The sequence below is a fragment of the Oxyura jamaicensis genome, chromosome 3 (assembly GCF_011077185.1).
Source record: "Oxyura jamaicensis isolate SHBP4307 breed ruddy duck chromosome 3, BPBGC_Ojam_1.0, whole genome shotgun sequence".
Lineage (NCBI taxonomy): Eukaryota > Metazoa > Chordata > Aves > Anseriformes > Anatidae > Oxyura > Oxyura jamaicensis.
The window spans coordinates 27,175,524-27,186,151 of record NC_048895.1 but is presented as its reverse complement, the minus strand read 5'-3'; the positions used below and the strand labels follow the sequence as shown (position 1 = coordinate 27,186,151).

Sequence of the window (10,628 nt, the reverse complement as noted above, 5' to 3'; positions counted from 1 at the left end):
TTTCTTTCTTTCTTTCTTTCTTTCTTTCTTTCTTTCTTTCTTTCTTTCTTTCTTTCTTTCTTTCTTTCTTTCTTTCTCTCTCTCTCTCTCTCTCTCTCTCTCTCTTTCTTTCTTTCTTTCTTCTTTCTTTTTCCTTGTGGCAGGAGGAAAGATGTCTCTTGGATGTCAGGAGGCTTTTGAAGTTTTCAAGTGGAACCATGCTGACAGTATTACCATTGAGGACAACAAACAGCTTCTAAAACAGAGGTGAGTATCACAACGGTACAGCTGGAGGAAGAAAGACATCTGAGAGTTCATTATGATTCTAGATAGGAACATGTAGTTTTGTGCTAAACATCCTGGGTTTCTATTGAGATGTTGGTACAGAAACTTTTCTTACAGGGAATATTTCATATTTGGAAGGCACTAAGAGATTATGAAAGTCTGAACAGAATATGAAAATGGCATGAGTGATTTCAGTGCATCTTTCCACAGGCTTTATTCATCTTATCTTCATAGCTCTATTAAAGCAATGTGGTAAATGGCATTCATGATCAGGAATTATCTAGAGGAAGTTAGATTCATGTGACTAAACTTATTACTGTAATTTCCATTGTCAAAAATGCTTTACTGGCTTCAGCACCGAATTGGACAGTAAACTAGGAGATGTTTAACAGATGCTTTTGTCTTGCTCCTATCTTACTTGCCAAGTGACTTTAGCTTCTCTCTTCCAGTTTTGCAATCTAAAACAAAAATAATACTTTCTCCCTCCACATTTATTGTTAATGCTAGCAAAGCACTTCAAAATCTTCTAGTGAAGATGATGAGAATGGTGAAATATTAAAAACATGAATTTTAATAAAGTGGACTTTAAGCATCTCAAAAATTAAACCACCAAGACTTTATCATGTTGATTGTAGAAAAGTACTGTTTCACTGTCAGTTTTACAAGTGTTAACCCTCCTTGTACTGTAAGAGAAATATAATGTTTTTAGATCAGACATGTCAAAAGCAGATCTCTCAATGTACTCTTCTAACTAATACTGCCCTTAACCCTATTTTCTGTTCTTTTTTCTTTTTTCTTTTTTTTTTTTTTTCTCCTGGGTTCTCTTCCTTCTCCATGTTTTGTCTGCTTTTTTTCTGCTTTGCTAATAGAGCTATTTTTCTACTTAACAGGCATTAAAGATGTTTTTTTCAGGGTCACTGAATCTTATACATATTTACTTCAGTGAAATTCAGGCAAGAAATTATATACTTCGTGTCTGTATGGTTTATTCAAGATCTTCTTATTTACCACTTACGTGAACTGGTTAGTTTTTCACCCAGGTCTATGGCTTGTAACCACAGGGACACAAATTGCCAAGGCATTAGAAGTACATAAAGTTTTATCCACGTAAACTGGATATTTAATAATGTCTTTCTTCTGATCAATAGATCAGATGATGCCACATATAACTTGTACTGCAGTCATTTCTGACATTGCTGTCTACTGAGAGAACACTTCATGGTTACAGCACGATCATGGGAGCACAGCACTTCAGAGCCATGTCTGGAATTTCCTCTAGTTAATCATAATTCTGCCATATTTTCTCTGATAGTTGTTACTGTGAAGCAAACCAGTATTTCCTTCTGGTTTCAGAACATGTAATAGAGATGGGCAGAACCCACAAACTGACACCAGATTTACTTTCCCTAAAGGACAAATTGATTCAGACTCATGCCTTGGATAGCCCCTCTGTAATATGCAGCAGCTGATTGTTGAAATGAGTGCTGTGAATGTTCATACCTCAAAGCAAGACAGTTCTCCCCTGCCATTTTCAGTGGATTTTAGTAAAGATGCCTGTAGCTCCAAGTTTACTGAGTTCATTAAACTGGATTTGTATCAAGTCCAGTCTGTAATTTGGAATGCAGTCTCTGAACCACCAGTTGCACAAAAACTCGGTTACCCAGCCAGTGTTCAAATTGCACAGGAAGAAGTGTGTGGACACCACATGTTTAAAGGTTACCATAACTTCCCTTTACATGTAGCCCTCTCATGTTAATATTTTTGTGTACAGTTACATAACCACTTCTGTCATACCACAGACAGTATTTGGTTCACAACTTACTTATTTTTAGCTGTCATATTTTTTTCCTTTGGGTATTTTGGGTAGATTCTCTTGGCTTGCTAATTATACCATTCTTGTATTAATTGAAATGGTGAACTTCAGTGAGCCTAGTCAAAAGTTTGTCTGTGAGGGTCACAGCTGTTGCTTTGGCTGTGAAATTATTCACATGGATGTGAATCTATATGAATTATGGAGTTTCCCTCCTTGGAGATTTTTAAAAGCCTCCTAGACATGATCCTAGGTAACCTGCTCTTAGATGGCCTTGTGTTGGACCAGATAACCTCCAGAGGTCACTTCCAACCTCACCCATTCTGTGGTTTTGTAAATATACAGTCTTTTTTCTGTAACTGCCTGTGTATAAACAATCAAATGTAATCAACTGATTAAAAAAAAAAAAAAAAAAAAGGATGAAAGAAATACTGTTTCAAACATAAAACTTTTTGTCTACCACTTCAGAGATCTTTACAGGAGATGTAACTCAGTACTGTAACTCAGTACCACCTGGATTTTTTTTTTTTAAAAAAAAAGGGAAGCTTATTTAGTTAAGGATAATTTCTGACTTACAGTCTGAGTGAAAGACAACAGATTCAGGCTATCCCATTAGTAGAGTTACCTATGGGAAGTACAAATAAATTGGCTTTGTAAGACAGAAAAGGTGATCTTTTACAGCTTAGTTTGCAGTTAATACAAAACAATTCTTTCTAATTTTTCTTCTGTACAACAATAACTGCAGACCTGCTTAAGAATCTATGTTTATGCGCAGACAGAATCAAACTTCTGGAATTTGGACATCCTATACTTGACTTCCAGAGAACTTAGTAATGTCCTGTTCCTCAGTACAACAGTATTCTCTTAGCATTGCTTTTCTAAGGTGGAGAAAAATGTGTCTCATTCTCTGGTGAAATATACTAGAAAGAAATCTTCCCAGCTAAGCCACTCCACTGCAATATTGTATACTGCACTAAGCCTTTTAAATCCCATCCTAGTCAGTGTTTCCAGAAGTAAAATTCTACTGAGCTTACAGATGTGATGTAAATCTAGTTTCCATTTTGTTGTTCTCCGTTAATTTTTTTCCACTTTCTTCTTTTCCTGCTTTCTGTGTCTCAGCTAGTTAGCGGCTAACTTGGTTTTAAGTAGCTAAGGATGAGTTTCATGGAAAGGATGAGTTTCACTTAGGTCACTCATAACTTCTAATTAGAAATGAGTGAATGTTTCTGTATTTCACTAAATATCTCCATTCTCTCATTTGACAGCCTCTGAATTTGTCTTGTTTTACACTATGAGTTAGATATTTGTTTTTCAAAGTGTTAAATGTTTTATTACTGATCTTTATGTTCTTGAGTTAAATCTTTGCAAAATTTTTGTTCCACAACATTTAGTGTCCAAATTCATTCTGGCATTTTCATACCGGAATATTTCATCTTGTAGATACTAGAAGCCATGATTCAGCCTTCCTACAGAGCAGTCTCTGTTCATGTAGGATGCTCATGGACTCTTTGGAGCTAACAATATAATCAATCACTCATCACTATTCATGCTGATATCAGCTTTATGCCAGACTTTTTATTAGAGCAGTATCAAAAGTTGCCTTTTTTCTTCCAATATTAGAATCAAATCTTATGTGTTTATCTTGTTTATTTTGTTTGACTATGATTCATAGTCAAAGATGGAATTTCTTGGTCTGTTATAAATTAATGCCAAATTTTAGTTTAGGTTATAGTGCCAGCTTATAAACTGTGGTGTTTGAGAAACAGATGCATGACCCATTCAGCTATTCCTATTTTGAAGGCAGCAAGCTATGAATAAGGTCTGGATAGACATCTGGCTTCAACTTGTCCAGCTAAATCTATCTGTGAACATGAATCAGAGTCCACAGGACTTTTGCCTCAATAATTTCTAAGTAATTAATGAGCTTAGTATTTGGTCTATGGGATATGGAGGAAAAAGAAGAGATACTTTGGGGTTTTCCCATTAGATCTTCACACAATCTTCCATACTTGCTTTGGTGTTTTATGTCAAAACAAGTTCTAAGTGGGAAAGGATTATATAACATTCTCACAGATGCTTTGAAGGCTTCTGCCTTCCTTATGTGGATATAGTAAGTGCTGAGAATCACCCCAGCTGGAGCTATTTAGCCACGTTGAATTCAGCCTTGAAAACAAGTGTTCATGAGCAGATCTGAATGCGGTTACATGAAATTCCAGCTCTTTCCAGTTTTACAGGGAAATGGACTAAATGAGAATGGGTAGTTTTCCAAGCCCTGCCTTCGCAGGTGAAAGTTAAATTTATTGACTAAGTTTTGCCACTACTTGAGTTAGACAAAAATACAGTTTGCAGATTTCCCCAGTTACTTTGGCTAGACCAAGACTCATCCAAATCAGTTGAAGACTTACTTAACTATTAAGTATTACAGTTTTGCCTCCAAATTGAGCAGGGGTCCATTCACACACATTGAAATAACAATTCAGAATTTCACGTCAAGCCTAATGGCCTACGACAAAGGTCACAATGCCACAAATCATTCTTCTACACTTTAAACTATTACAGTGGATGATTCCTTGAACAAACCTCAGTTCAGACATTGCCATTGTACATTGAATTGATTGTCATGATTCTTACAGTAGAATCTATATGGCATTTGAATGCCTGATCTAGATGCCATTTTTCCTAAACAGTTTTATATGGTACTGAGTTAAGTAAGTGTAGTAATTATGTCAACATTATGTCAACAACTGCTATAAAATACCAGAAAACTGATAGAAGGAAAAAAAAAAAAAAAAAAGATAAAAGAGATAAAAGGAAAAGACTTCAAGTTCTAGCAGGCTATAGGGAATATAGAGGATATAAATGCATTCATTCTGCTTGGTAGGCGGCTGCTTTTTAATGAATTACCTAGATATCATGCATTTACTAAGGAGCAAGTCATACAGCGAGCTGAATGCTTAATAACACTGACATGAGCATCACTGCAACATGTTGCAAGCTAAAAAAGAAAATTCTGATCATTAGAATATTTTGCATCCCACATGAAGATTTGGTGATTTGAATATAATCAGGAAGTTGTCACTAAATTATTTTATACACATACCTACTCAAAATTTTTAAGCACTGTAGTAAATCTTCATAAAATGACATTTTTGCCTATGAAATGATTACTTATTATTTTCATAACTAACATCTTAAAACATCCTAGTCATGGACTAGGATGCAGTTATTGCTCGGTTATATAAGAAACATGGTCTCCCTAAGAGCTTGAAGTATCACCAGCATGCAGATGGGCAAGATACTCTTCCTGTATGTACATGGTTTACATTATTCCAGTCTTAACAATTTGGGGTAGATGTCTGTGCTGTGATTCACAATATTTTGCATAGGAATGCAGTTATTGACATTCTTCAAATCACTTAATCTCGCTGTATCTCAGTTTGCCCTTTTTAAAAATTTCTGTAATAATACTTTGCATTCAAGAATGCTTTGAAGATTTTTTCACTGATGTTATTCGGTGTTTTGGGAATGTAAGGTTGTAAAAAGTGATCATTGCATTACCTCTTATCAAGTAGAATCTCAGATGAACATTTCTTACTATGAATAATTTGCTACTTAAATTCAGTCAGTTATAGCAGAAAAAAAAATACAGTGAAAACACATATAAAAGTAATTTTCAGCAGTAGTTGGGGACTGAAAACTAAAAATGGATATTTGCAGGAGAAATATAATTACCAGCACTAGACTCATCCAGCCAGGCCACCAGAGTTAATATCACTACTTTTGTAGAAACGGACAAGTGATATTTGATTGCCACAGGTGGTTTTCTTTTAGAGCACACTCAAGAAATATGTGAGTAGATTAGTGCTGTAAACATTCTGAGAGGAGAACCACCTACTGAGTCAACAGCAACACACATCCTGCAACATGCTGAGCTTCCCTTGGTCTCTTCTTCAAGAAATGGCTGAGTTCCTGTCAGAACACTACCCCAAGATGGAAGGCCTCATTTTATGCTAGGATGATACAAATGTGTCATATTAAGTAAAACAAATCTTGTGAATTACAAAAGGCAATTTGTAATTTTCTCAAAGGAAAACACAAGTTAGTCTGTATCTGTCCTTTATTTACAATGATTACATTCCTCTACCATGAAGTACATCAAGGGAAACTTCACATTTCCGGTTTTGTTTTGAGGTTCAGTTACTTGAATGCTACAAAAAGGGATTGTCCAAAGCCTGATTAATTGATTTGGTGGATATAATTTGAATATCTGCATTCACATAAGGACTAGCTGTAGAAGATCAGAATAATTTAGCTTTGTCACACTTTGTTATTTTTCTGTTGAGAGGTTTCTTAGTGACAGGGGCATACATGTCCACACATCACAAACAGTGATTATCAGCAATGTGTAAATTACATGTTTAAATTTGAATTTTCCTGGTGAGCGAAAGTTCTAATTTTGATTTTACTTTGGATTATTTTTCTTTCTATATTTATATAACTGTATGTTAATACATTGCAAGTAATTTAGCATATTAAAATTAATATCATAGCCTAATAAGAGTATTTAAGAAAATCCAATTCTTTGAATTGAAATAACATAATTTTTAAAATTTATAGTTACAAATCCATTTAGTCTGTCTTATAAACCTATTCATTGCATTCAGAATTGTTTCTTTTAGACCAGATTATCTTTTTTGATGGAAAATTGTATCCTACCAGTTCTATTTACAAAGCAAAAAATTATCATGAAGAATTCAGTATTTTATTGTGAACAAATAGTTTCACTAGTTGTGCTTTTGAATAATTCTGTATCATCATGCTTGCATTGACAGGTTTGCTGAAGCTAAATGCCTTGGAGAAAAAATAAATGAAGTGAGAAATAAAATAAGTGAGTACATTTCAGCTTCATTTTACATCTCTAGCTGATGAAATTGCAGCATTCAGAGGACTTGATGATCCTTATAGGTCCCTTCCAACTCAGGATATTCTATGATTCTATGATACAAAAAGAGATGTATTTTCTAAAATAAATGAATCCATGTATTATTAGTATTTCCAGAGATAAATTGTTAACTGATTATAATAGTAATCATTTTATGTATCAATTTTGTTTTTTTCCCAAATGTGAAAACATGATTATTCCAAATAACATGATTATTTCAAATAATGTGAAAAACAGCTCAGTTCTTTATGTGAAATCAGATCTGAAATTTAGCAAAGGGAGAAGTTAAGGTATTAACACTGGATTTCCTGAGTTTCACTGTAGGATAAAATGATCCAAAAAACTTTATTCCAAGTTGTGTCGTCAATGGATTAAGGATTGTACTTTATCTGTAAATTCATATAGCTTTTGATACAATAAGGTTTCATTGTTGAATTATTTCTCTGCACTTCCTTTATACAGAATAATTAGAGTGACTCTGAGGAGTCCATCAGCTTGACAGGGGGGTTCTTCATATTTTGTTGTAGGGCCCCGACATCATATGTTTGGTTTCCAGGTTCAAATTATTCAAAGCCAAGCCACCTAGAGATATATTCAACCTAAAGCTAGGTCTTACCCAATCCTCCTACCAGCCCTTGATACGTTCCTAGGTGATTTCTGAATTCTGTTGATTCTGTTGCCCCATTCCTAACCATTGGCTATCCAAGCTCTATGTCAGATGTGAAACAGTTTTGTTGTCTATCACTGAATTCTTTGAAGATCAGGTCCTTGCCCTGTATGCTGACATTCAGGTGAACAAAGTCCCTGTAAGGTGAGATTCAGATGAACCAAATTTCTTCAAGATTACAGTTATAGACAGCGAGGGACTAATTTTAAAAGCAATTTAGCATCCCGTGTCATCACTTCTTGTCTTGTAACAGCAGTTGACTGCTGGGAAAGGACAAAAATCTCAAGGCTCTTCTGATGATTGCTCTGTACTTTCACCATATTCATGATTGTATTCTCTGTGGTCATGAAGGGTAGCTACTGCCAGATTCTGCTCCCAAGAAACTTCAGGTACGCCACAGTTTCTGCTCAGAGATGTTATGCAGTATATTTCAAATTATGTGAGCTATGTGGAAAACATCAGCCATGTTGTCACTGTGTGGTAAAAACACTGCACAAAGGATTTTTTGAAGGGATCTAGAACCATAGACATCAGGTGTTGAGCCAGCATTCTGAATAGTGGGTTGTTTCAACAAGGCATTGCATTTTAATAAATCTGCCTTCTCTCAGTAAGCATAATTATCTCCTTCAGATTGGACAGAACATACCTCAATACAGATCTTGTGCATGGACGTCCCAAGATTGGCCAGTGCCAGTAGAATTTCAATATCCACCTTGCAAATACAAGTCTTTCCAGTGTCCATATAAGCTCACTTAAATCCTGCCATTGCAGTTACTCAGTCTATCCATCTTCTCTGTTTTATTGTAATCTCGCAAAAAAGTACAAGAAGCTGATTTAGGTGACAGTAATACCCTTTGGTCCCCAAAACACAAGTCATTTTGAGCTTGGTCTGGGTTCTGTAGCTCTATACATGACTCCCAGATCCACAATTTCCACAGTTGTAAACTGCACAGGTTGATAGCAAGGGAAACCTGACAGAGGTCGGTCAAACTGTTTCTTAGCAACATCAGTCAGTTCGCTTATTCCCCTCATCAACTTGGAAAAGCAGGTTAAACCTACTATGGATGACAGTGAATGTTATCCACCATGTAACAGGAAGTACCACCAAGGTGAATAATGCCTGTAGCTTTTGGACATCACTGTGCCAAGGTGTGAACATGAACCATTAGATCAGGATACAACCTTTTCTTTTCCTCTGCTTCCGTCTTGAAGTCTGCGTTATCCTGATTTAATTCTGTCTCCTGGATTTACTCACCTATGATAGGAAGCTCAAATGATTTCTTGGCCTAGACTGAGCTAGAGCCAAAGTCAGCAGTGGGTGTCAAACTTCTTTCTCTTGCTGAAGTTGAAATCCATTTGAAAGCAGGCAATCAGTATACAAAATATACACCAAATATACACCAGCAATAAGTAGTCACACACTAACACATCATGCTCAGTGCCAGGAGCTGTGATATTGTTTCTTGGGAATATCAACCTACCAGCAACCTTACATACACCTTCTATTTCATAGTCTCTATTTTGTCAATTTTGGCCATAAAATGTAAGAATATTCTTTTCATTTAGTTCATACTGTAATCTTACTGTATAAATAACAAATTCCATCCGGGATATGCAGATTCCGTATTTATATGCTGATCTCTGCAGATTATTCAGTACTTTGTGGATGGTTTTTAAATACCGATGTTTGAGGCTGGAGAGTGATCATATCATACAGTCCTTCCTTGAATTCTTTCTGTGTAACGTTATGCTGCATATGAAAATTAGCACTCTGGTTGACATACATACTGGTTTTTATTCTGCTATTCTTTCCTCCTGTCCAGCATTCTTTTGATCATAGTTGTAAATAAATCTGCCTATTAGCACCTCTCTAAAAATTAAAACTTTACATCAAGAACAACACTTTCTGGCTTACTCAGCTTACCAAATGCAATTACACTGGTTAACATAAGTTTAGCAGCCTGAAAAAAACTTTCATTTGTCTTGTTCATCATAGTATGCATAACATTAAAGATGCTAAGGAAGGCTATTAAGCTGCCAAATTTTTTACTGAAAATGTGGCAGGAAGAATAAGAGCCATCTGCAGCCTGCAACTAGATCTTTCATTTACTTTTATTGTTATGTTGGTTTCCTAAAGCATTCCTGGCTTCCTTGTGCACAATCAAGAACAGATCCCATCAATATCAGTTTCTGTTATTTCTAAGCTACACTTAATAGTATAAAACTATGCACCACAGAGGCTATAGAGCACATTTCATGCAATCTGATTATATACTGAGATAGTGACAGTAGTTGGCTGTAACTTGTATGTCATAAATATCCTTTCATTCTGACTGGAAATATTAGTGTTTTGCAGTAAAAAGTACACAGAATACTCCAACCACTTCTCAATTACATTAGCATCTCAAAACCACATCAGAACATTAGAGCTGGAAAAAGTAATCTGGAATAAGATTTTCATGGTAGGCTTTTGCTGGTGCTATATCTTGCATAAAAAAGATTAAGGAACACAGAGTCTAGATGTAAGCTGAAATTTAAGAGCAAAGTGACTGTAACATAAGAAATGAGACGTGGTTACCATGCGCCTTTGCTTCTGTACCACATATTCCTGGATTCTGCTTCCTTTTATTTTAATAGAAGAATGTAGAGATTTTTAAATTATTTTTATGAAAAATAATATTTATGTATCAGATTTTTCATCATGCTTACTTTTCACCATGACCTTGTAGAAATAAGAAGGTGAATTTTCTTGTAGGATGAAAGTTTTCCTCTTGTGATACCTAAAAAAAAAAAAAAAAAAAAAAGGAAGGGGAAAATGTTAACCCAGGTCATTTTAATCATTCATTTTGGTGATGCAGTTTACTACATTGTCACACAAAATTTGCATAGGCACAAATAAAGGAGCAGAGGGCTTTGGTGCAGGCATTGAGGAGCAGGATTTGGGC

The 10,628-nt window shown here is 35.4% G+C and overlaps 1 protein-coding gene across 4 annotated transcripts in view; it reads left to right on the top strand.

Moving 5' to 3' along the window:
* KIF6 (kinesin family member 6) overlaps positions 1-10,628 on the top strand; it is a 170,137-nt gene that overhangs the window by 109,545 nt on the left and 49,964 nt on the right. For all 4 annotated transcript variants that reach the window (XM_035323279.1, XM_035323277.1, XM_035323276.1 and 1 more), the window contains 2 exons: positions 144-246; positions 6,907-6,962. In XM_035323279.1, coding sequence (XP_035179170.1) covers positions 144-246; positions 6,907-6,962 — 159 coding nt within the window. The remainder of the gene's footprint in view (positions 1-143; positions 247-6,906; positions 6,963-10,628) is intronic.